Source organism: Tripterygium wilfordii, chromosome 4 (genome assembly GCF_013401445.1).
Source record: "Tripterygium wilfordii isolate XIE 37 chromosome 4, ASM1340144v1, whole genome shotgun sequence".
In the NCBI taxonomy this organism is placed as follows: Eukaryota; Viridiplantae; Streptophyta; class Magnoliopsida; order Celastrales; family Celastraceae; genus Tripterygium; species Tripterygium wilfordii.
Genome location: NC_052235.1, coordinates 14578992 through 14605569, shown reverse-complemented (window position 1 = coordinate 14605569; position 26578 = coordinate 14578992). Strand labels below are relative to the sequence as shown.

At 38.6% G+C, this 26578-nt stretch overlaps 2 protein-coding genes across 4 annotated transcripts; both read right to left on the bottom strand.

The window, feature by feature from the left end:
• Positions 1-693: 693 nt before the first annotated feature.
• On the bottom strand, positions 694-4639 carry LOC119997820 (reticulon-like protein B21). 3 transcript variants are annotated; one of them, XM_038845023.1, is made up of 9 exons: positions 3264-4637; positions 3110-3163; positions 2909-3011; positions 2750-2824; positions 2506-2650; positions 2344-2413; positions 1941-2006; positions 1089-1211; positions 694-993 (listed from the first exon to the last, which is right to left on the bottom strand). In XM_038845023.1, the coding sequence occupies exons 1-9, from the start codon at positions 4456-4458 to the stop codon at positions 833-835; spliced, it is 1992 nt and encodes a 663-aa protein (XP_038700951.1). In that variant the 5' UTR covers positions 4459-4637; the 3' UTR covers positions 694-832. The 3 variants fall into 3 exon arrangements, with proteins under 3 accessions (XP_038700951.1, XP_038700950.1, XP_038700952.1); XM_038845022.1 differs by having other exon boundaries at positions 3110-3169; positions 3264-4635; XM_038845024.1 differs by lacking the exon at positions 694-993 and having other exon boundaries at positions 1089-1230; positions 3110-3169; positions 3264-4639.
• Positions 4640-8981: 4342 nt separating this feature from the next.
• Positions 8982-25983, bottom strand: LOC119997819 (formin-like protein 13). Its single transcript, XM_038845021.1, has 19 exons — positions 25810-25983; positions 25604-25706; positions 22988-23688; positions 21846-22067; positions 21144-21759; positions 20014-21049; positions 19788-19911; positions 17852-17923; positions 16522-16620; positions 16311-16352; positions 15049-15129; positions 14910-14960; positions 14740-14821; positions 13146-13240; positions 11934-12005; positions 11732-11848; positions 10504-10572; positions 10346-10412; positions 8982-9676 (listed from the first exon to the last, which is right to left on the bottom strand). Exons 2-19 carry the CDS (start codon positions 25674-25676, stop codon positions 9498-9500), a joined length of 3798 nt encoding a protein of 1265 aa, XP_038700949.1. The 5' UTR covers positions 25677-25706; positions 25810-25983; the 3' UTR covers positions 8982-9497.
• Positions 25984-26578: the final 595 nt, after the last annotated feature.

Below are 26578 nucleotides of genomic sequence, written 5' to 3'. Positions count from 1 at the left end.
CATGTGCTGCCCAATGATTTCGTGGTTCTATCTCGGAATTGTGCTAGCAGTCATGAATAGCAACGTCGCTCCCAGAATAAAATAGCTAAGAATCTCTATGTAAGAATACTCTCTACACATAAGAACATCAAATTAATACACATAAAAATTCTTTTAAATATATATATATATACTAACATCAACACATCCAATCCTACCCTAGGAAACTAGGCATGTCATCTCGTGGGTAACAACGTACCCATCTGCATTAGTAATACTTTATCCGTTTTGGGTCAGCCCATACCGGCTTGCATGATTTCGTCTTCCTAAGCCTAACACCAACTCATTCTAGTTAATTTGGACCAAGAAAAGTGATTTTCCATACCAAAATTGTCACTGCTACTAGATCAAGACTCATCTCGATTTCCCACTTTTCTGTACTCGGATTGATATTACTGCGCCTTTGTTTGAGTCTGAATTTTCCCGTTGGAAATAAAATGAACTGGGATATCAGTTGAGCTTGTGTTTGGGTTGGGCTTTTCAATGTTTGATCAAAGCCCATTTTCTTCCACAACTTTGATTGTTCAGCTGCACTGGCCCTATAGGCCTTTAACAGCATTGGTCCCCTTTTCTTGTTTTGTTTTGTTTTTCTTATTCTTTAGAAAAAAAAAGGGGAAGATTAAACCAAATTTCAAGAAATTTATTGCAACAAAAAAAGACTATGAAAGCTTGCATAATTGTTTTTTCCTTAAAAAAAAAATAAGAATAGAGAAGGGATCGAGATTCGAACTCTAGTCATTAGAGTGATACACATCATCCTTACCGCTTCAACTAGTGGCTCGAATGTAATTGCTTATATTCCCTTCTTTGCCCTATTTACATCCACTAAGGTGGGTCCTTGTCCTCCAATCTGTCCATCCCACGCTTCCTCATCTGCAGCGTCATCATACTCCGCCCATTCATCTCTCAGCAGCGAGTGTTGATAGTATCGGACGGCCACAAATAACATAAACACTGCACAACAGTATATCCACATTGCACGGTAAAAAAAACCAACTATAAACAGTAATTTTGATTTACAAGCAGGGGAGTTGTGGGTAAATTCTCACCTGCCCAAATGCGAGCAACGATTGAAGAGAGATTCCAGACGAGGGTAAAGATTGCAAAGCCCACTGCTTTCTTGTGTGCACATGACTCCCATGCATCCCCAAATCTTCGCACCCAAAATTTAGCTTCACAAAATATTGTAATCTAATGTTTTATTAATAGTTTATTAATAACCGAGAACAATATCATACAAACTTTCTAAGCCCAATGCATAGTCACAAGGGTATTACTACATGTGGGAATCGAAATCATAACCTTCCGAGTTCATACGGGTTCGCCCAGAGAGATTGATTCACCATTGGGCTATCATATAAGTGGTTACACGCGACCACTCGAGCGGTTAAGGAGGTTTTTTTTTTTTTTTTTAAATTTGAACCCGACAAAAAAATGAGCATAATAATCCTACACCGTGGTGGGTTCAGTGATAATTTGGGCCTACTGGGAAGGACCAGAAGGAGGCCCATTCTAATGGTAGGCCTAAAATCCTAGATGTTGGGCTTACTCAGGAGTCAGGACCCAACAACATTAAGGTAATTTAAGTTTTACCACTAAGTAGATGGACAACTGTGGGCCCACACATAAATACAAATGTGAGCCAATGAGGCCCGTAGGGCCCATGAAATCGTAATCGTCCGAGAAACCAAAAGAGCCGTTACATGATTGGGCCCAAAAATCATAATTGCGTTTCTGCAGAAGCTCCAGAGGTCAAATTTAGTTGAAATCTACTCTCAGTCTATGACCAACTGCAAGTGTACCATTTCTCTACTGATCTAAAGGCATGCTATCATCATAGCCCAAATATGCAGACAGGGACAGACAGACAATGAAAAGGCATTAAATTCAAGGAGATTTACCATATGAAGTTAACTGTGTTGAGTACAAAGAGCAGACTTTTGGTACAGTGAAAACTCCAAGAAAACCTGAACAACACCCATCTGTCAGCCAAAAAAGGTCAAAACAATATGCAGAGAATTTAGCAGTAATCTACTCCTTATTGGCAAGTTATGCCAATTGCCAAATGTGGGTTTGTTATGATGAAAGGGTTCACTGCAGTTTTATTCACAGACATCTAGTTTTCTTGCAGTTTTAATCACAGACATTCAGTCTGTTTACTAATATGAGATCTATACAATTTTTTGAATCTGGTCGCAGCCTGGCAACAATGGGGAAAGACAATTACATCACCATGACATAATTGTCTATTTGCAAGGTTTCATTTTTCTTTAGGGTTGATTTGAGAATTATAGTGAAACTTACCCAACTTTGCCATCTTCCAGATGGTTATGGAGTTGCCACTCCTAGCCAATACAAACAGAAGCACTGCCAACTGCCATGGTCACAAATGAATAGACTTATTGTTTATACACTCAAGAAAGAAAGAAAGGAAAAAAAAAAACAGAGCAAAAGCAGGAAAATTACCTTCATTGTAGTAGCAGGATCTCCAGAAAATAAAGCTTTTAATTTCAACAGGAATTCATTTATGTAAGGCAAAATCAATTTCAGTAGCCAAATGGCTTCTTCTTCACCTAGAACATAATTTGTATCATCTATGTCTATTACTCCCCTGAAAGCAAGCAAACAAACAATTTTTAATGTAACAACTAACAAAGGATTCTATGCTTTTGTCCTAAAACTTGTTGAGAATGTCAAGAGGTAGTAGTACCTGCAGATAATGGATCTGTAAAGAAAGATGGCAGCAAGATAAACAAGACCCAGATAGGAAATCACAGAAATAAAGCTGTAGAGGCATTACAAACAGAATTTAGTTTTGAAACATAGGATATACTAAATGGGAATTTATTCAACTATGAAGGATCTTGACCTGATGTTTAAATCCTTGGTGTATGATGAGGAGATTATAATGAATGTTCCAATTCCAAAGACAAATGCTGATCTTGAGATATCTCTCCACATCACCAAATCCACTGAAAAATGAAAAATTATGGAAGTGAGTCACAAGTTTCATAGAAATTCACCAACAAAGTATGAATCTGATTTTTTTCCCCAAGATATGGAATTTCACCTAAACTCTGCAAATTGCTCTGGGTTTGTGGGAAATTCTGATATCCATCTGAAACTGGAACTAAAAGGAACTAGTATGTTAAGAACAATAAAACCAAGAGAACAAACCAAACAGAAAAACAAGAAAATGAATCTCACCAACTAAATATGCTTACCAGAAGTAGGTTTTGGAAGATTTTGATAGATAGTAGCTCTCCTTCTAACTGGGGGAGGTTGTTTGGTCACAATGGGAGGAGTGGGTGCTCTTCTGTTTTTGAATTGGTGAACTCTTTTAACTTCTTTGACCACCTTATTGGGAATCTTCTCTTCATTCACAACCTTATCAGGCTTCGTTTCTGGTTCATTGATTTCCTTAACATCAATACTCTTCTCAATCTCACTCTCCACTTCCTCATCCCCCTCTTCAAATTCTTCATCAGCATCATCAACATCACCATTATCATCAACTAGCACATCAGGAGGTGGTTTCACCATACCCAGATTGCTCACATTGCTCAAAATGGCCTTTTCTTGGCACAAACCAAACTCCTTACATGTATTATCAGATTCCTTATTCTCAATTTCATCTGGATTTTTATCAATTCCATCAGCAGAATCACCATTACCACTACTCTTTCCAGATTCTTTCAAAACCTTCTTCGGCTCTGACTCTGCCCTCCTTATCTGAACTGAATTCCTTCCAATTTCACCTTCACCGTGACCAAGATTCTTGCCAGACTGATTCAATACCTTACTTGCCTCTGATTTCACCTTCCTTAATTGATCTGAATGTCTCTCAACTACTACCAAACTAGATTCCTCAACATCCTTACACAATTCAACAGACCCAGATCTTGGTTTCCTTATCTGAATTGGGCGTCTCACATTTCCATCAACAGATGCAACACCGACATCTTTGCTTCCCTCAGATCTTCCCTTCTTCATCTGAATTGGGCTCCTCTCAATTCCATCACCAGACAAACTAAGCTCCTTACTACTCCCTTCAAATTTTCCCTTCCTCGTCTGAATTGGACTCCTTTTGACTCCATCCACAGAAACACTAATTTCCTTGCATTGTTCCTCTGAATTCTTTTCAGAATCAGATCGTGATTTAGCTATCTGAATTGTGTTCCCCTCAGATTTCCATGTCTTTCTCTTCCCACTAACAGCAACCCCACCAACAACATTCTGGGTTTGCCCTCTTTTCACTATCCTTTTCGCAGCAGGACTATCCGCAGTACCCTCTTCTTGATTACCATCTTCATCACCACCATTGAAGACCTTGATTCCTCCTCTCACTTCATCAAGCTTCATTCTGCTTTCCCACACAGACCCTGCAGCCACTCCACCTCTTCTCCTACTCACATCCATCTCTTTTTCTCTTTTAGTATGTCCAGTAATTGAGTACTAGTCTGACATGGGTGTGTTAATGATGATTTGGATATGAAGCTTTAAGCTGAAGAAATGGTGGGGACTGGGGAGAGTCGCATTGGGATCCCTTTGTCTTCGCAAAGCAATTTTGAGAGAGAAAAAAGAAGATTGTTTTATAAGATATATTGCCTTGTTTGGGTCTGCTTTTACCTTTCTTTCTGGGGTGTCTGTTAAAAAAAGTGAAAGGTAAAATCTGACAAAGTCGCAATGATTTGGATGTTAAGGATGATTCTCTCTCCTTTGTTTCTTTCTTTCTTTCTAGGATGTCTGATACTATTACCAAGACCCCTAAAGTCTTTAGTGTCACATGCACTTGAGACTTTTCTTATAAATCACAAACCCAAGCAAGCAATGTGTGATATTTCACAATCCCCACACTACTTAGTCAAATTATGTCGTACACAACAAGTTGATAGGTAGATATCCAACAAACTGGATCCATACTATGCTCTTGATATCATGTTAGAAATCTCAACTCATTCATATTAATAATATTGTCCATTTTGAGTTTGTCGATTCCCATGAATACATTGAGTCCGCATGTTTTGTTCTTCTTTGAGCGGTCTCACTTAGGGTTTGCTTGGATTGAAAAATGAATGGTAGAATAGAGTTAATGGAGGGGACTACCTTGACTCACCCTTTACTTGGACAGAGGATATAGGTAAAAGATGTGAGTTAATGAAAGGTAAGAAATGTGAGTTAATGAGATGATTTAGAAAATGGTAAACTAAATTTTTCTCTCACAAAAACCCCCCAAATTGAGGAGTAACAAAATGTTCCCTTCTCTTTCACCCCACTTTATCTCTCCCTCCTACAATCCAAGTAAGGTGAAGTTATCCCTCCCTCCTTAACCCTCCTCATTTAACTCTCTAAAACATCAATCCAAGTAAGTACTTAGACTCAAAGAAAATATCTTATTGATGGAGAGGGAGTGAGAATTTTCTTATATAAAAAACCCAAAATAAAAAATTTTAAAAAAAAACCCAAGCAATGAGGGACATTTAACAAGTCTCTACACTTTATGACTTCTATACGATGCCGTATAGACAATCTTAACATTGGGTACCATAAATTAACAAAGTAGGGTTAATGAATGGGTATAGAAGTGTTTTGGGAAGCTAAACTAGTAGAAAAGAGGTGATCTTTATGACGAAAAAAATACTGTTAAAAATGATTATTCTAATTAATGTCAAATATGGAGAATGTTTAGAAGTAATTAGAGTGGAAGACTTGTCGGTGGAATCCGAACTTCAAAAAAAATAAAATGAAATAAAACATGATAGAAAGAAGAGGAGTGCAGTACAACTCCCAGCACTCACCATATGGCCAAATTGTGCCTTAAGAAAACGACATTCTAAGGTCTTCTCACCGACACTAACCACCCAATTAAATATATATATATATGATGATTTCAATTGTATTTTATTTGTACACACAATTGGTATCTTATTTGTAATAAAAGAGACATCTTTTTAAATTACTCATTAGAAAAAGAATTCATGATCTTTCTTAGCTAACACCTTTTTAACTTGCATCATGGGTGTCTCTATATTAAAGATTACAAAGAAAACAAAGACTTAAAAATGAAAAAATAAAATAAAATAAATAGTTGTGAAATGTGAAGATGAATGATAGTAGTTTTCAAAGGCTTTGGGATGTGCAAATGAGTCATTGGTTGAGTGGCAATGACTTTGCATGTCCCTGACTGAGGTCATGGGTTCTAGTCTCACCTCCGAATATTTACAAGGAGGTGTGTGGGCTTCGTCTGCCCCTGTGTGGGCTTCATTTGTGCCTCCTGCGTGGGACCTGTTGACACCTGTACTTTCGTAAGCTTGATCTGGTGAGTGGGCTTACATCGAAAGATGTGGGAGCTAAGGTGTTGTTTATAGGGGGAGGTATGGGCCTCCCTTAGTACCCAAGGTTTTCTAGTATGGGCTGGGAGGCCTTAGGTACAGCCGGCCCATATGGGTGGGTGTCGGTTGGGCCTTGGGTGCTGAGCGTGTACGGGCGCGACTCTATCAATGGTATCGAAGCATGATAGCATGATCCTGTTGTGCCTTCAACTTGGGGCCGCGCCTGTGGGGTGGCCAGCCACGGTGCTCGACCAACAGGGGTGCGCCTGCCGGAGTGGTCGACCATGGTGCACGACCAACGTGGGCGTTGGTCTTGAAGGGGAGGGTATTGATAGGATTGTCCCACATCGAAAGATGTGGGAGCTAAGGTGTTGTTTATAGGGTGAGGTATGGGTCTCCCTTAGTACCCAAGGTTTTCTAGTATGGGCTGGGAGGCCTTGGGTACAGCCGGCCCATATGGGTGGGTGTCGGTTGGGCCTTGGGTACTGAGCGTGTATGGGCGCGACTCGGGCTTGATTTGTGCCTCCTGCGTGGGGCCTGTAGACACCTGTACTTTCATAGGCTTGATCTGGTGAGTGGGCTTGATTTGTGCCTCCTGCGTGGGGCCTGTTGACACCTGTATTTTCATAGGCTTGATCTGGTGGTGTGTCGTCTGTTGTGCCTTCAACTTGGGGCCGCGCCTGTGGAGTGGCCGGCCATGGTGCTCGACCAACAGGGGTGCGCCTGCCGGAGTGGTCGACCATGGTGCACGACCAACGTGGGCGTTGGTCTTGAAGGGGAGGGACCATGGTGCACGACCAACGTGGGCGTTGGTCTTGAAGGGGAGGGTATTGATAGGATTGTCCCACATCGAAAGATGTGGGAGCTAAGGTGTTGTTTATAGGGTGAGGTATGGGTCTCCCTTAGTACCCAAGGTTTTCTAGTATGGGCTGGGAGGGCCTTGGGTACAGCCGGCCCATATGGGTGGGTGTCGGTTGGGCCTTGGGTACTGAGCGTGTATGGGCGCGACTCGGGCTTGATTTGTGCCTCCTGCGTGGGGCCTGTAGACACCTGTACTTTCATAGGCTTGATCTGGTGAGTGGGCTTGATTTGTGCCTCCTGCGTGGGGCCTGTTGACACCTGTATTTTCATAGGCTTGATCTGGTGGTGTGTCGTCTGTTGTGCCTTCAACTTGGGGCCGCGCCTGTGGAGTGGCCGGCCATGGTGCTCGACCAACAGGGGTGCGCCTGCCGGAGTGGTCGACCATGGTGCACGACCAACGTGGGCGTTGGTCTTGAAGGGGAGGGTATTGATAGGATTGTCCCACATCGAAAGATGTGGGAGCTAAGGTGTTGTTTATAGGGGGAGGTATGGGTCTCCCTTAGTACCCAAGGTTTTCTAGTATGGGCTGGGAGGCCTTGGGTACAGCCGGCCCATATGGGTGGGTGTCGGTTGGGCCTTGGGTGCTGAGCGTGTATGGGCGCGACTCGGGCTTGATTTGTGCCTCCTGCGTGGGGCCTGTAGACACCTGTACTTTCATAGGCTTGATCTGGTGAGTGGGCTTGATTTGTGCCTCCTGCGTGGGGCCTGTTAACACCTGTATTTTCATAAGCTTGATCTGGTGGTGTGTCGTATATTGTGTTTGTACTTGTACTCAAAAAAAAAAAAAAAAAGGCTTTGGGATGTGGCCTTGGATTGTTAAGGTGTTTGGGATTGTTGAGAATTATAAGGTGATGGGCTCCAATATTGTTTTGTGCCGTTGAAGGCACGTGATTAGCACATGCTACAATCACTAGGAATTTTGGACACAAACCATCTCACATTCTCACCATCGAAAATTCTAAAAAATTTATACAATCATGCCCTCCACTACAAATAAAAATAAAAGAACTGAATGATTACCAAGAAAAACTTTTTTAAAAAATGATTGATTGCTAATAAAAATTATATCCAAGGGGAGATGGTAATTTCTACACCCAAACACTAAACATGACCACTTCAAAGAATCATTGGAGAATAGAACAAGGACAGTGCTTCACTTAAGCTATGAGGAGAACCACACAATAGTACCAAGGAGCTTGAGTAAATCAACACCCAAACACTAAACATGCAGAGAATCAACGAAAATAGTAAAGAGAGACGAGATTTATGGTGGTTCGACGTAAAACCTACGTCCACGGATGGTAGAGGAATGATTCACCATATTGGAGAAGGAATACAAAATGGAGAATCCACCAAATAGAACAAGATCAAGCCCTTGATAGCTCTCTCTCACTCACAAATGTGTATTCTCTCACTACGGGCAGCTCTCACAAAGATAGATGAGAACCTCATACTGCAACAGCAGTTTGCACCACGCTGAAGCTAATTAACGACATGCCATGAGCTAACAAAATAGATGAGAACACATACCACACCCGTGTTGTAGTAATTAATGATGCCTTTCACGCAAATGTATAAACAAAAGCAGTACTACAAGCACCGTTTTCACCGCCGCCATTGTAGTTCCTCTTATATAATTGGACCTAGAAATCATCCAGGTTGTTACTGTGGTTAGCCATAGTCCTGCATGTTGTAAAGTACATATAACAAGATGATAACATACAGTTTTCATATGCAGCACAAGAAGCAAAGTACGTAAACGTCTTGCTGCCTGAGTTTATGATACATACTGAAACAAATTGAAAGCAATATGAAAGTTGAAGGAACAGAAGTTCAAGGGGAAAAAAAGCTGCGATCCCGCGTCTGTGTAAAATTACTTAGATATATTCTGTCAACTATTTACAAGTTATATAATGAGAAAAAAGGAGAAGAAGAAGAATGGTTGCCTACTAGCTGCCAAAGAGGAATAAATCAAATTGATAATGCATAGAACGGAATACTTACTCAAAAAAGAAGTGGAAACTGGTTCATCTAACATAAGACAGGTATAGCGGATAGGTTAAATGAGGCTCACCTTTTGGAAGCTAATTTAACCTCTGTCAGTCTCATGCTATACCTAAATATTTCAGATTTAACCTACAGTCCAAATTTACTTTCTTCTCCCAACATCAACAAGATCCTTCATGCTTCATCTCACTAAATTTGGCTGCTCCACAATATTTTCGTTTTTATCCAGACAAGGGGATGCATTTTATGTCTCTTCGATCATTTGACGTTGCCACTCTGGATTCGAGTATGCAACAAGCGCTCAAACTCCTTATGTGAAGCACCAGTCTTCATCCTATCACTTTCTGCTGATTTCTTCATCTCTAACTCAAGCTGCTTGCAGTTGTCCTCGTGGGCTTTAGCGAACATTCTCACAAAATTGAGCAGAGTGGAAATAACTGCGGCAATTTGATAAAATATCAGAAAGTAGCAGCATTACACTAACGGAAGAGGTTAAAGGGAGAGCCATTCCTTTCACGCTTAAAGCTCGCAGCTCTAACATGGGTTCACTTTATACTGATAATTAGGCTAAAAAAACCTTAGCATCATCAGCTCTTATCTAAATAATACATGATAAATAGTCCTTTTTTATCCAAGCTTTCACCTTAGGCCATTAGACAGGGAAATCCTTTTAAGATTGTATTAACATAGTTCATGACCTTCCAACATATTTAACAAGTTAGCAGGACTTGACGCTTCTACCAAAATCCTCTAATAACTTTCATATTTTCACTTCTATAGTACATTATTTAATTTCCAGAGAACTTTCAAAGCAACAACACTAGCAAAATAAATGCACAAACTAGCTGCCATATATACATACTTCACTCGAGATGCAATTCAGTGTACATAACCATAACATCAAGCCTTGGTATAGGTTGGCGAAGCTCACATATCAGTAGATAAACTGATGGTAAGTGGCATGCATTCAAGTCAATACATCAAGCTAGCTGACAAGCTTGTATATCACATAAATCATAATCTAAAAGTATAAATGTTAAAAGTTTTCAAACACAAATTTGTTCCTTTTGATCAGCATTACCAAACTGATATTAAGTAATAAATACCTTGTTCAAACGTACAGCGAGCTGGATCTTCCCCAAAGTAGACAATCAATGCATCTACATTTCTGCCCTGGAAAAGATCAAGGCCTAGTTTTAAGAATTATCTCATATGATGAAAACTACAGAAGTGTGATGAATATCTTCAAGCATGATGGACATACCACCCCAGAATACAGTGAAGCCAAGGTCCTTACTTCAGCTTCAGCAAAGCAAAGGAATTCCTTTAAAGCCTTAACAACAAAAAGCAAGCCATAAGTCTTATGAATGGTTAACACATGGTGTGAGCACATAAAATGAATCATGGATGCAAACACACAAGCACATTCACACCTTTCATCGAGACATTATTGTAGTCGTGTGGCTACTAGTTCCCCTCAATTCAATGTAAAAATATTTAATATTCACCTTGAATCCGTTGCCTTTACTTAACCTTATTGAAATTAAGCTCTTGCTTCACCATCTTCTTAAGGTAGGTGAAATTTGAGTCTGTCATTATATTCTTCATACATGCCACCATTGCTATCAGCTTCAGTTTTCATACCCTTTATTCTATAATTAATGACTAAAACCATCTGTTTGCCATCAAGCCCTCCTATTGACTAATTAGCCTAACCTGAAGAGCTAAAACTCACATATCCTCTTCTTTCCTAACACAAACAAACACATGCAAGGGTGTGCTGACAAATGTCATTGCCCGTACCAAATGATGCACCTCCTTTCAGCATTGCATGCCTTGGAACCCCCATTGAGTGAGACTGCCATGACACAGGCTTGTACTTTGATAGCTCCTACTAATTAGAAAGAGCATTGGACCAGGGTGGGGGAACAGTTTTTCATAATTGCAATTAAGTAGGATAGAATTACTGCAGCAATCAAATGGATTTCGGAATACAGGTTATATTTATCAGAAGGAACAGTTATAGAGAAAAACGGATCAGATTATTTAACCAGTACAATTATGTCCAATTTTATCAACATGCATATATCACACTCAATACACCTGTCCCAAATAAATAAAACAATCCATACAGCTCAGAGGGTGTAAAAGCAGCATGACATAACCAAAAATCATAAACCAAAATTATAAGCACAATCATATAGAGAATTGTATACTCAGAAATTGAGTACATGTGCAAATATGTAATTCCTAATTAAATCCATCATATTGGTTTTCAAGTCAACTTGTTTCAAAATGTCCACACACTTGTTATTCTTCAATGGGTCAATTAGTTATATTCTAGCAGAATACTAAGCTCAGAAATCCATGAAAATGTAGAACCCTGAGATCCGAAAATATACCAAAACATCTCTGCAGTTTAAGTGACAGTTACCAACACACAATTAATAAACATGAAGAAGATAACAACATCACCAATATGCTTAACATACCTTACTGAAGTTTTCTGATATGGGCCCATCATTCTCAGATGTGGACAATTCCTGCACCACTTTTTCTAGTCCTTTGCTTATGGCTTGCATTTCCTCTGCCAAAAATTTCAGTTGTATCTACATGGAATAAAAAGAATAACAATAAGGCCAAATTTAATATAATATGTCACAGAGACACTTGCACGATAAGGAAACATAGTACCTTTGACGAAGGTTCCAAACTGGTGAGGCCTTTTGAGAAATCTAGAAGTTCTGGCAGTTTGTCAGCAATAACCTACAATTTATCAAGAAAATGTGGAGTATGACCAGCTGTAAATACGATGTTAAAGACTCTTCAGTGACAGATAAGCTAGCAACACCAAGACCCATGGTAAATAGTACTGTGGTCCTCAAGACTCAAAGTCGACAGATAAAAGTTTGCAGATAGCCAGATATATCTTTCAAATACATATTTCGGACAAACAAGATTGTTCATGGCCTCATTACTGCAATGGCGTATTAAGAAACCAAGAGTGACAGAAAATTAACACTAACAGAAATATGAAAGACATCGCACTTAGAGCCGAATGACGACTGACGAAGCAAAAGACCAATCAAACTGCATTAGTTCAAACATCAACAAGAGTGGCCACCTATCTGTTAAGGAAGAAACTGATGAGAATACAACAATCCAAGGAACACAAGTCCAAGCAGATTGTTAGCATTTCAGGCATCCTGAACAGAGTCCTGAACAGAAATGCTGAGAATTTGAAAGAAGATAGCATATAAGTCAGGGTTTCATGGGTGATGTTCGGTTTCTTAGTTCAATACTTTATGAAGTGTAACATTTAGAATAGCAAAACATATAGCACCCTCGGCATCTTATCTCACCATAACTCTATTAACTCGTTTCCCTATTTTATTTTCTTTACTACAAGGCAGCTGCTGTGATTAAAATGGCCCAAATTCAAAGAACTTCTAGAATTCTCAACTGCCAAGAGATATAACTGGTTGGCAGTCGACATCAAGCTTTCCAGCCAGGAATCCCATAAGCACTAACTGTTATCACCAATTGTGAACAACCATCTTGATCAGCTTTCTGGTTTACCAATGTTTTCATCTACAAATCAAACTAATTTTACACTCATTCATTTTAATATCAAGACAAGACTGCAACTCTTGTATGCTACTTGATTAAACCACATTTTGTATGAAAATGTGCAAAATCCAAGACCCCAACACCTAAATTTAATATGGCAGCCTTCATTTAGTCAGTATTCATACATTAAAAAACATTGTGGAAGGAAAACTACATTTTCTTGTAATATGACCGCTGTTTCTTCATAAGCATATCAAAGTGGTAAAAATCATAATACTGATGTAGCATTCATTAATTTAATTAGCAACCGCCAGAAGGAGAACCATGTAGTCATACCTTACAAAGATAATGCATGAGAGTCATCTTATTGTCCCGTGCTCGTGTCTCAGTGAGTTTAAGAAGGCTATCCAACCTAAATCCAATAGCAGAGCCTAAAACAAGAAAAGAAATTTCGGAAACTAAAAGAAACAAGAAAGCCAGTCAAAAGCAAAACAACCACACATGATCTAACATGGTCCTGAGCATGAAATGCAAAACAATCATAAAAGGGATATCAGAAGTATCTGATAGGATACAGGCTAATCTTGAAATGCAGACTGAGATACTACAGCTCAAAGTTTATAAAAAAATCATGTCACAATAGCAGCTCAAACCCAGTTCCTTCAGACCGCAGAGTGATGAGCAAAAGGGTCTCAAGCAGTCTTAGGTTAGATGGTTCGTTGTCTAAGGACGGCTAAGAGTAGAGTAGGACTTAATTTAGTTACTACAAAAAAGAGAGAATGACAATTCTTGCAACAAAGCAATCTCGAAAGTGATGTCTCAATCATTGTTGTTGCTCAATCAACAAAAACAAAAGCCATGGAAAAAAGCCTAAAGTTTGATGACAATGATAGTATACACTTAGTTGAGTTGATGGCAACAGGCACGACGAAAAAGTAAAATTGAAAATAAGACCAATTAGCATCTCTCAGTACCACGTCATCAGAAAACATAACACAGAAACATAGATAACATATGCTGGAAATGACTACAACTAAGCAAGGAGGCCAAAGATAATTGTGACCAAACAATTTGTCAAAAATTCAATTAACACTGATCAAAGGTTGATATGATAGATTTAAAAGCCTCATCCAGGTTGACATGTTTCATATATTTAGCTCGGGCCAACAATATGGCACCCTCGTGGTTGGCTTGTTTACATTTTCGGTGCGAGGCAAAATGTAGAAATAAATTTTATGAACATACTCCATGGCTTCATAACAGACGAACCTGTGGCCCAATGGTAGAGTTGCAGATGTGCAATCTTTAGGTCACAGGTTCAATTCCTAGAAACAGTCTCTCCACATATTATGCGGGTTAAAGTGTAAGGTCTGCGTACATCTTGCATGTTCCCCACCCACCCACTGCAGGAGTCTTGTGCACGTGTGTTGTTTACCTTTACCTTTTACTCCATGGCTTCATAGACCAAGTTAAAAAACTACACAATGAAGAATACAGAGTCGGACATAAGTATCTTTACCTGTCAGTATTTTACATGATGGAAGAAATAAAATTCAATCTGTCTCCTTCAATGATAAACCTTATCCTCTCCTTGCGAATGAAAAACAATATGAAGGGCGGGAAAGGATATTGCCAAATATAGAGAAACTTAGTACAATCGGCACCGAATAGATGTCAGTAAAACATTTTAGGACATGCTGAATCACCTAAATTAATAAGCTAATGTGGTCAAGATTTCCAAAGTTGCTCATCCAGAGTACTGAACTGGAGCCCTACCCTAGGGGGCCTAGCAGGACAGAGATTTCATATTTGGCATCACTATTGACTCCACTGCTGATGGAGAGTGAAAAAAACTGACAAGTTTTGCAAATTATAAAATAATGGTTTATGAACTTAAACAAGATACCTCACCAAATCAATAGTGACTCACCCCTAGCGGTTCCCTGGTTCAAAGCATTTCCTAGCGATAGGATTGTCTGCATGACTTTCTTCAATTTGGCAGAGTTCTTTATCTGATCACAGCATCAGAAAGAAAATAAGCATCAATCCATCATGTCTAGGTCACTCCAGAAAAAGAATGATGATAAGATGATAACTTGCCTCTTCTGCTGCAGAGTTTACAATATTCAGGCTATTTCTAAGGTCACGAACCTAAAAAGAAGATTAAAGAAAACGGAAAGATAAATTAAACAAATCCCTGAATAATGAGAAAGCAGTTCATTGGATACACTATTTCAACCTGGGAACGAAACTGCATCTTAAATGAGAAAACTCTGAGCTTGGATTCTACTCTGGGAACTCTCATCAGCTCCAAGAAAAACTGCCAGAAAGATTCAAAAGGATTTTTATTATTCTGATGCCAAAAGCAAAGGTGGCTAAATCTATATCTCTATATCATGAAGCTTTTACATTTTAACTAAACAGAGTTCATGGATATCCTACTTTTTGATTCTTTGCAATTGAAATCACCTAAAAAAATTTCAGCTAAAATGTTGTGCACGTGGATGGAGAACAACAAAGTTACTTCACATGACACTTTTTTCTCCAAAGGAACACGACATTAGCAGGATTTTGTTTCACCATTATCATCCCAATTGATAGCAGTTTTTATTTTATTTTATCATCAATTTTTGAAGAAGTGAGGAACCGTGATAGTTAAATAAATGGATAGTTCTAAATAAAATACATCAAATAAAACAGTTAAGATTAATTACTTTGTCATTCAACCCAATAAGTTACCTTGTTCATTTGGGGTATTTCACATCATTTATATCATATTCTACTCTCCCTCACGTGTGGGCTGGATAACTTCGACAGACCAAAATGTGCACTACAAACAAGGCCTCACATTAGGGGCTCCCACAAGGGCCCACGCTTGGGGTAACCATAAATGGGGGTTTAAATTGCAGAAGCTAAGATTTGAACTCAAGACCTCCTGCTCCAATACCATGTTAAAATTAGTTACTTTGTCATTCAACCCAATAAGTTAACTTGTTGATAACATTTCACATCATTTATATCATATTCTAACCAAAACCATTAACCACCAATGACGTGGATTAATGTTTTTAACTGCAACACAAACACACCAACAAAAGTCCAGCTAAATGGACTCATAGTCAAAAACTCTTTGTATAACATCAAATGGAAATTATTGTTTGCAACCGGGCAAAGAAAAGAATTTCGAATCCATTATCATATAGATTTAAAATAGTAAATTGAATTCCTTTGGAAAGTCTTTCTATTTGCAGCGGAAAATTTTTGGAGAAGTAAAATGCAGAAATCTATGTAAAACATGCAGAAACTAACCACATTCACAATAAATCCTGTATTTTTTTCTTTGTAATATTTTAATTACCCATCATAGATTCCATCTAATGAAGCAGTCATCGTGTTTTGAAAAGGAACTCGTATACATGCCACAGAGATGACAAACAATAATCTCTCATCCTCCCACAACAGAACTTGAAAATCAAATGTAGTATAGCAAAGCCAACACACCTGTTCGCATTTTCCCAACTTTTCCTTGTCTCCATGATAGCCCTGAAAGTAAGAACAATCACACGATTATAACTAAAGAATAAATGCTGTTATCCACTTTTAGTACTCAACTTTCTGGATAGACAAATATTTAGTAATCAGATATAGATACTGAGCTTAAGGTTCTACTGATCTGAACTCAAAGGAACAATTAATGTAATGTTCATCTTACCTTAAGCAGTTCCATCTCCTCTTTTGTTGGACAAAACTTTATGAGATTGTCAACCTGATCAACATCTAACGCTGAATCCTCCAGGACAAGCACTGAACTCTGTCAATGATTCACATAGTAACATTAGTAGAGACATCAGAAAATAACTCCAACCAAATTGTTGATCCGAGTAACCAGTTATATTCCAACAAAAAGATGCAATAAGAACATCCTTTACAAGAATAAGAATCATATAATCTTGCAAATATTTTGTTAAATTTTCGGCACAATCTAACCACTATTTTCGGAGTAAAGTCTGACATTTAAAAATAATTCGGAATGTTGTTGTCTTTATTTAGTTTCAGTTACTTTTCTTGATAACCAATGAGAATATACTTGTTATTCTTAATTTCTTAGATTCACGGAACATTAGGCAGATAAGACAAATCTACAAGTCTTTCTTTTGTTCTTTGAGTGGTTAGATCAGATGGAGAGAAACCAAAAAAAAATACAAGAGAGGTTTTGAGGGGAAAGATCACCTGCTTGAGTTGCAAGGTATAGGCTTTCTAAAATTGAGAGAGCTTCATTGCAAACAAGTATAAGATTCTTTTTTGTTTTTGATAACCTGGGAAATCCCCAGCCCAACTACCACTTTGTGACCCTGGGCCAGATCCAAACCCCGAGTTGCACCCCCACTATGTGACAGGCCTAACTGGGCCGAAGCCTTGTGAAGAAATACAGCAAAGAAATATGGTATCAGTTGGAATTGAACCTTGGGCGCAATTGCACCTTATCCAACCGATTGCGAACTGAGCCACCTCTCGTTGGTAAGTATATGATGCTTGAGCTCCTATATACAATTAACTCTCACCTTTATGTAAATGGGGTGTCTCATTGGGACTTCTATTTGCAAAATATTTCTATCATTGAAAAATACAGTCATATTAAAGTTCCGCAATTTTAGACCATATATACACAAGTAAAAAATCTTCTTCAATTCAATAAAGATCAGTTTCAAGAAAACCTCGTGGCTATTAATTTTCCCCCGAGGAATGCAAGATCTGATTTTTATTCTTCTAATTCTATATGGGTCTTAAGGAGCAATTGTCTAGATTTCAGGATTCAAGAAGATGCAGCTGCTATCCACTAATTTTTACACATGATAATGAAATTAGAAAGGCCCCATCCCCCACCACTCTGATTTTCAAATCAAGGAGCACCCAAAAGGATCTAGAAAGTCAGATGTGGACCATCATCTGTCTTCTAAATGATTGAGAAAGTACAGGATTCAAACCGGGATGAGATTGAAATAGAAGGGCAACATTAGCTGTAAATAGTATAATCAACTCACCATTAATTCATGCAATGGAACTTTCACTTTTGAAAGCATTATTTCGCAATTATATGCTCGCCTGTGGTCAATCTGCAAGAATGAAAATATTTGAAAATGGTTGCAAAGATAATAATACTCTGTGATGTTTAAGAGATCTACATCACCAAGCAAGATAATATAACTGCAAGCGATGATGCCCAAAGCGTCAATTCAACTTCTGAAGAATTTGCATTTCCATTACAAAGAAGTAAATAATGAAAGCAACCCACTAAAAATGCCCAAGCTTTAACATATGAATATGATAAGGACAAAAAAGAATAAACCTCAAGATACATCAATTTTGTATACATGAATTATAAATTAATCTATCATAAGTAGGCAGAAGATAAAAAATAGGCAGCCAAGTAATAGATAAGCAGGTCTAGGAAATATTATGTTTACAATCTCATCAACAACAATGCAGTACAACATATAATACACAGCACTCGGTGAATGATATCACACGAACAGTCAACACAATAACATTAAGAATACATATTTAACTGATTACTGGCCCTGTACAATCTTTTATCACAAAAAGAAGTTATAGATTTGGTTTTCCATCCATAAATAATCATTTTTCATACTGGTAAATGTACAGTATTTCTATACTAGACTAAGTTCTCTATTTTCACAGCCTCTCATACCATGATAAAATTTAATTGATTTTCAAACAATCAGTGTTTCACCGGCATAGATAAGCAGGTCTAGGAAATAATGTTTACAATCTCGTCAACAATACAGCACAACATTTAATACACAACCCTCAATGAATGATAACACACAAACAGTCAACACAATAACACTAAGAATACATATTTAACCGATTGCTGGCCTTGTACAATCAGTTATCACAAGAAAAAGTTATAGATTTGGTTTTCCATTCCACAAATAATCATTTTTCATGCTGGTAAATGTATATCTATACTAGACTAAGTTCTCTATTTTCACGGCCTCTCATACCTGATAAAATTTAAGTGATTTTCAAACAACCAGTGTTTCACCGGCATGTGCCTGAAATGGCAGATTTAACAAATGACATTTCCTTTCTTAGGCCACTTTTCCCACTAGAATAGAAAAAACCATACAGACTCATGACATTGCCAAAAGATTAACAAAAGAGATTTGTCATGGAAGTCCTCAGTTGCATGCAATTATGTCACCATCATATCAAAAGTAACAGCACAGTGACAAGATCTCATATTCTTCATTGTTTACATTAAGCTACCTTCTTTTATAAAAGCTACAGAAGTGGCTACGCTATATTTTCTTAAAGTGAGTAAATGTTGTAGATTGGGAGCATGAGAATCCTAAGGGGGAGGATCTTGTTGATTTTCATTTTTCAAAGCAGCAAATAAGCTAAATATTTATCTGCGGGATAAGATTGCAGTCATCTCCTTCAAATTTATTGCATGTAGTCAGCTACTTCACATTTATTGCATGGCTAAATGATGTTTGATATCTATCAAGACGAATATTTCAAGAGATATTAATGGCTCTGAAAAATCCACTTCAAGCTCTTGGGAAAGCCACCACTCTTCTGATGGGCCAAGACTTTCACTCTCATCTCCCGCTTTTCCAAATAAACTTTAGTAGTTTAGTTCCCTTGAAAAAAATCTACCAACTAGGCCTATGCAAAACCTAAGGAAAGATAATAATTACTACGAAACAAATCAAAGAGGTATGAAGAAACTGCAAAAATTATTCAAGTTCTTTTATGGTACCCTTTAAGAGTTGTCTACCAAATTGTAATCCAACGAACGGGATTTGAAATCCAGGACTTACATTCATTCTAAAACACACTGATAGTGACATGTTAATAGTGAAGGTGAATGTAAAGATGTATAAAAGTGCAACTTTACACAGTAAACCTAAATATTGTATGATCAACCTATGAAAAAAAAAATAAGATTACCAGTTGCACTCTGTCAGATTTAGGCGCATGTGACGTTCGCAAACTTGATTTCCCTGCATGATCTGAATTTGGAACTGCTGCTGAGAAAAGACTCTCAAGCTCTGACATGTCAATTTCTGGGGCCCTATGAGGAGAGAAAACAACCAGTATATCCAGTGAATGCTAGAAGTACGCTAAAACCTTACTCAACAGATGAGAAACCTCTTTTGAAGCGAAAGAATCATACTTGGAAGCTTCACCAGACTTCTGTTCGTCAGCCCACAAGCTTCCTTGCACAGCTCTTGATAACTTCAACCAATGCAATGGCTTCAGTTTCTTGGCATGACTAGTCCTTGAACTTAAAGTTCGTGACAAACGCCCCTTTGCACTAGGCATGGATGGTGGTGCAGGAGATGGTGATCGAGCATCTTTGCTTGAAATCCCTTTTGTAGGAACAGGAGGAGGGGGTGCAGAAGGGACATGAGATGAAGCTGACGATGGTCTTGGCACTGGTGGAGGCGGTGGTGGTGCTGAAGATGAATTTATAGCAGAAGGTTTCCCAGAGCTAAAAGGAGGTGGTGGAGGTGGAGGAGGTCCAGCTCTAATAACCATGTTCCCACTAAGAGGTGGCATTGGTGGAGTCACAACACTGGCAGCTGGATTATGCTTAAAAGGAGGGGGAGGGGGTGGAGGAGGTCCAGCTCTAATAGATGAATTCTTGTTCAAAGGTGGTGGTGGAGGTGGAGGGGGAGGAGGAGGGGGAGGGGGAGGGGATGGAGGCAGTCCAGCTCTAACAGATGGATTCTCGTTCAAAGGTTGCGGTGGAGGTGGAGGGGGAGGGGGTGGAGGCGGTCCAGCTCTAATAGATGGATTCTCGTTCAAAGGTGGCGGTGGAGGTGGAGGGGGAGGGGGTGGAGGCGGTCCAGCTCTAATAGATGGATTATCGTTAAAAGGTGGTGGTGGAGGGGGAGGGGGAGGGGGTGGAGGCGGTCCAGCTCTAATAGATGGATTCTCGTTCAAAGGTGGTGGTGGAGGGGGAGGGGGTGGAGGAGGTCCAGCTCTAATATATGTATTCTTGTTCAAAGTTGGCGGTGGAGGAGGAGGGGGTGGAGGAGGTCCAGCTCTAATAGATGGATTCCCGTTCAAAAGTGGCGGTGGTGGAGGGGGTAGAGGAGGTCCAGCCCTAATAGATTGATTCTCGTTCAAAGGTGGTAGAGAAGGAGGAAGGTGTTCTGGAGAAGGTTGAATGATAGTTGGTAAACGAGATGAAGCAACAGAAGAAGCTGCAAAAAAACGAGAAACAGGTGACCAACTGAAAATTGTACCAGAAAATAGAGTCTCAAGTGCAGTAGATGAACCAGCTAAAGTAATTTATACCTCTGTCCTCCGAAGAGCTTTCAGTCTCCTTGTCAGCAGGAGTTGGATCCGAAGTCAAAGGATGAGAAGGTGGTGGCAGAGGAGGTGGTGGTGGAGGAGGAGTAAGAAGTTTCGTGGAAGAAGTCTTGGAAGGTTGCACCAGAGGAGGTGTTGGCGACGCAATTGAGGCCATTTTGGACTCCACAACGAGATCTGAGATAGCTGGAGATGTGGTTTTCCAATTAGAGATCTCAGCACTTGCCATTGAGTCGGCCACTTTCCTTGCATCTGCTTCTGAAGATGATTTTGGTAAAGAGGCAGCCTGAATCATTTGAAGCGAGGATAGAGAGCTCCTTCTGCCATGCTTTTTGTTGTCCCCTCTCCTCCTAGGACTTAGTAGCAGGCCCATTTCCAAGCTCTGACGAGAATCAGCTTCTGATATTTCTTGAACAATATTTGCTGCTCCTATCTGCTGAAGCACATTAAGTGCAGCATCTGCCTTGGGATCTAACCAGTCAATATAATTAAAGATCTCATGAACTTTAGCAAATGCTTCCACCGGAAGGCCCTCGTCCTCGAAGCGGGAAAAATCAACCTCAACAACAGCAGCAGCAGCATCCATGTCTGAGAAAAGAATCTTCATCCAAAGAACATACTCTAAATTAGAAAGGAAAAAAAAAGTACCACTAAATAGCTTTGACTACCAAATACCGCCTGTTATACCTCTAGCCTGAAGACCTTTGAAAATTGATCCTTAGTATCCCACAGCGTGTCTATCTCATCACGATTAAGGATTAAGATGTTAGACCTAATAAATGCTGTGTTGAACATGACTCGGAACATCATCTCTTCTCGTTCCATGTCATCATTTAAGCTGATACACTCAAGTACGACATCACCTTGGATATGGCAATCGACATCAAATTTAGCTAATTCACATTCTGCCTACAGTAAACAGACAAGACATTTGAAAACATCTAAAGTTCATACATAGCTGCTAATCAAAAAATATATTCAAAAAAGGAAAGAAAAATAAATAAATAAGAAAACTAATAAGAAGAAAAATTGTACTTGCACAAAAGAAATAAATATAGCAAATCACTATGTAATGAATGGATATATTATCAGCCAAATTTGCCATCCAAAGATCAAGGTCAAATGCAATAGACTCAATCTTCCTAACTCCTGAAGTCCCCAAATACCTGAGCCTTCTAAGATACAACTTCCGTTTCTGTATATCAGATTATTAATAACGATAGTATTCCATCTAGAGACCAGATAGCCATGAAAAATGACAGCACAACAGTCATTAGTAAAGTCCCACCAGCAAATCATGATTTATGAGGCTCAAAGTTTATAGCATCAATACATGAACATTATTAAACTTCTAAAAGTGATGAACATTATTAAACTTCTAAAAGTGACCTGAAATTGGCCTTAAATTTAAGTCTTCATGGCCAAGTGTTTCAATAGAATGTGCCCCCTTGCACAGTGATACGGATGGTTGCAGCAGAAACTTAAAAGCAGGTGACCTTTGACTGTAATACTAGTGTTCTTCCTAGATGATTTTCCCAATTCTCATTCTGTAAATGCACCATACGCAACCCACTAGAAAAAAGGAAAGCAAAGCAAGAATCATACGCATCTTCCTAATTGACACACATAGTAAATATCATTGTCACTTGAATGAACTAGAACAAGTTAAAATGGATAAAAAAAAAAAAAAAAAAAACCTTCTTGATGAATGGTTCAGGATAAATTATGAAAGATCTTTTTTTTTGGTTATTTTTTGAGAAAAGAAATTATAAAATTCTTCCATAAAAAGAACATAAACAAAAAAAGGCATGGAGATTATCCAACATTACCTGCTTATAAGTGCGGACAGCTTTGCTTCTCTTTGGAGTCGAGTATAACACTTTGGTAGTTTTATCTGAAACAAGAAAAGGATCTTGTCCATATATACGGAATAGAGGACGGCAGCCACCCTCTCCATCAAAATTAGGAATAAATCTTAAAATGATACAGTCCAATGTGAGCGCTCGATCCAATGGAGGCCATTCGGAGGGCACATTTCTCCTTGAGACATACTGTAGATACCTCAGTTGCGATGGAATAGGATTCAATGGGGTCAGCAAGTGCAAAAGCTCACGGGGAGCCTGCCTGTAGATCATGTCCAAGGTCTTCTGCTCTCCATTGTAAAGCCTCCTGTAAATCAAGAGTGCAGCTAGCATGAATGCCAAAATTGGCCATCCACCCCGCTCGCAATGCATTATTAGAACATTATGCTGCCCGAGCGAGAGCCAACTTTCACATGATCTTAGGAAATGATGGAGCATTTCCATTGTAAGCAAGGGGCAACCCTCATAGTGCCGAGGGTAATCCATTATGGTCATATCGTATTCAGACAAGATATTTGCCAGCTCGCTTTGTCTCTCACCCTCACGGAAATTGAACACCAGAAATGAAGCATCAGGTAAGTGTTCTTTAAGTTGACCAACTATTCCTCCAATATAGTCCTTGTAATTTTCTTCTTCCCATGCATCAGTAGTGAAGCAGCAATCAAAAGCTACATGTACAGAAAGTACATAACTGTCAGTTACAGGGCCTAAGTTTACTTGCAAGCATTAATGAAATAAGAATTTAGCTGCTGTTTTTAAGTCATATTTTAAGTTAGAAGTATTGTTGCATAATCATCCTAAGTATGCATATTTTAATATGTATATTTTTTAGAAAAACCAGCTAAAATAGAGATTTTTTTGTGACAAAAACTGGATAAGTATGTATAAGTTCTATATTTATCAAGTGACAGAATCATAAACCAATGGTTAGATGCTGTCAAAATTCGCTTTCAATTTCACGTAGTTCTTGATCAAATTATCATAAATTTCAAGTAAATCTTTACTCATTCAAGTACCAGCTCCACATATGGAAGATAACGCTGTATTGTATATCTCATGTTGATGCATGCCATATTGATCATGATTCACCCATGTATACAATAAGTGACTAACAGAAAAGTTCTAATATTTTCAAAACTAATTGTGTTCCATATCCAACCTCTAGAAAGGCAAGTCATCAACCCTATATAGTACAGCACCATATGGAACTTTACCGATCAAGGTTGGCATCCAACTTCACAATTGACAGCAGTGGCTTGCACTCACTTGGAGAATTGGCTTTGGTATGCCAATAGCGGAGCAAACAATCACAATATGTCTCAACTTGAAAAACCTTTCCTTCACCAACCTTATCAAACGGCGACAGTATGTGCTTTGGTGAGGGTGCAAATTGCCAACATTACTCGTAAATTGAAATCTTTTCTCGAATCAATTTGTATTTTATATAGCATCACTTGCACATATTCTTCAAAACAAAATGGCATTGCAGGGGCCAAACACCGCCCTACTAGTGACTAGTGAGTTTGGAATTGCTTACCCAGCTTATTCTCATTCACCACAAGATACTAGATTCAAGCTTTCTTTAATTTCTGTATCAAGAGAACTTGCATTCCAACTGTAATATTACATAATATTATTCCTTAAATGGAACATTCAATATTGAGCAAGCTTACTCAATTTCATGTCTCATGAATGTTTTTACCATAGGTGTTATCATTTTATTATGAAGAGAACAATTAATAAGAATTTATCAGCTTGCCATATGCCTTCGACGGGCCAAGTTCCTAATTCTTTACTAGCTGACTTACAGTGCCTGATTTGTATTGCTCCATGACAAGCTCATGCTTCGCCCTCTCCCAATGATCTTGGGTGGTCTCAAAAACAGCCAAGTGCTCCATATATAGAAGATACACACAGTATAACAGCCCCACATAGTTTCCAAGAGTAATCGTGGTTCACAAATGAATACAAAATGTCAATAACAGCATTTTCCTAGTTCCATATTGTTGGCAATTGAATTTTTTGAAGTCCCCATGGTTGAAGCAATACCCCAACTGTAAACTGATGTAATGTAATACACACTGGTTCTGCATTTAGAACAGAACCTGCTTGCAATGTAAGTATACACATGTTCGAGTAATTCTTACTCATTTGAATATAGAAAGAAAAACAAGTGGGAGTATAAAATGCAAAGTGTGCCATTCTTTATCTAACTTCACAGCCATCAAGCAGGTTTGGTAGTTTGGTGTTCACCTCTTGAAACTATATCCATCACACTGCTTTCATTTCATGATTACGAAGAGCAGAATGATCAAATCCACTAAAATTCAAGCAGAAGGAACACCGACGGTTCACTCAATCATTTTGAACTATTTAATTATCATGAATTAGAACCAATTTCCCAACTAGAATCATAATAATTGAATTCACAAAGTTCCTCTGTCTGGTTATCCATCAAAAACACCATATCCGTTGCTTACACGGAACTAAAATCAAGAATTCCAAATCCCCAGTAGCAATAAATTTAACAAAATCAAATAGAATACATAAAGTATAACAAAACGAAGAGAACAGACAACGCACCGTAAACTCGCTCACAGATCTCAAGAAGACCATCCGGCGGCTTCTTGTAAAACAGTTTGCGAAGCAAAGCCATCACTCACCGGTTCCAATGCCTCCAAAATCCCTAAAATTAGCAACAACAAAACATCAAGCTCCCATTCCCAGCTCATAGGCATACACACATACATACATATAACTTATAAACATTCCAACACTCCGACACGTACGCAGATAGATGTACCCGTAGACGTATATGAGCTCGCAAGTAATGGAGAAGTGGCGTGCTACGTTTAATTTGAATTTTGGCTTTCAGTGAAAGAAAGGTGAGCGGATTTTGGGTTTGGGTGTTTGCTGTCAGGTTACTCAGAATCTCGGATGGAGATTGTTTTTTGAAAAGATGCAATAATGGGTTTGTTAGTTTCTGAACCTAAATAAATCAAATAGCTACAGAGACGATGTGATGACGTGGACATCATCAATAGCCGACATGTGGCACTGTAAATCCCCTAAATCTCGTCCATTTTCTTGGTTCGGTTTTTTATGGAGAAATATGTAAATTTTTGAAGAAAAAAATCGACCAATCGATTCGATTTTGGCTTTTTTTTTTAAAAAACACTAAAAAAAATACTGACAACAAAAGAAAATCTTGGCATTGAAATTTTGGTTTAATTTATCTTAATTGTTTTTCAATTTATCACTACATTGTCTTTGAGAGGACAAAAATTTGTAAGGATTATTACTCAAATACTGTTTTTTTATAACCATTGGTGATTGCCCATTATTGAATCTCTTTGAAGGCAAACCTCTAGGTCAAACCATTTCAACTCAGAAAATCTTGAGTTTGATTTTTATAAGAAGCAATACATTGTGGCCATGCATTGGGTTCTTATCCTGTCATTAGATAGAAAATTTATCTACGCGCGGGCTTGGTATCCAGAATTTAGATTTCTATTGAATGTTCAAATAACAAACTTGTATAGCATCGTTATCGGTTAT

What these genes read in the sequence shown, in the direction of transcription:
- LOC119997820 (XM_038845022.1), bottom strand. Translation starts at nt 4,458, where the DNA reads ATGGATGTGAGTAGGAGAAGAGGTGGAGTGGCTGCAGGGTCTGTGTGG. An exon ending in GAGCAATTTGCAGAGTTTAG is followed by an intron (nt 3,012 to 3,109) that starts GTGAAATTCCAT and finishes TTCATTTTTCAG; the next exon opens with TGGATTTGGTGATGTGGAGA. An exon ending in TACAGATCCATTATCTGCAG is followed by an intron (nt 2,651 to 2,749) that starts GTACTACTACCT and finishes GCTTGCTTTCAG; the next exon opens with GGGAGTAATAGACATAGATG.
- LOC119997819 (XM_038845021.1), bottom strand. Translation starts at nt 25,676, where the DNA reads ATGGCTTTGCTTCGCAAACTGTTTTACAAGAAGCCGCCGGATGGTCTT. An exon ending in CTGTCCGCACTTATAAGCAG is followed by an intron (nt 22,068 to 22,987) that starts GTAATGTTGGAT and finishes TGTTTACTGTAG; the next exon opens with GCAGAATGTGAATTAGCTAA. An exon ending in AATCTGACAGAGTGCAACTG is followed by an intron (nt 17,924 to 19,787) that starts GTAATCTTATTT and finishes TCATTCTTGCAG; the next exon opens with ATTGACCACAGGCGAGCATA.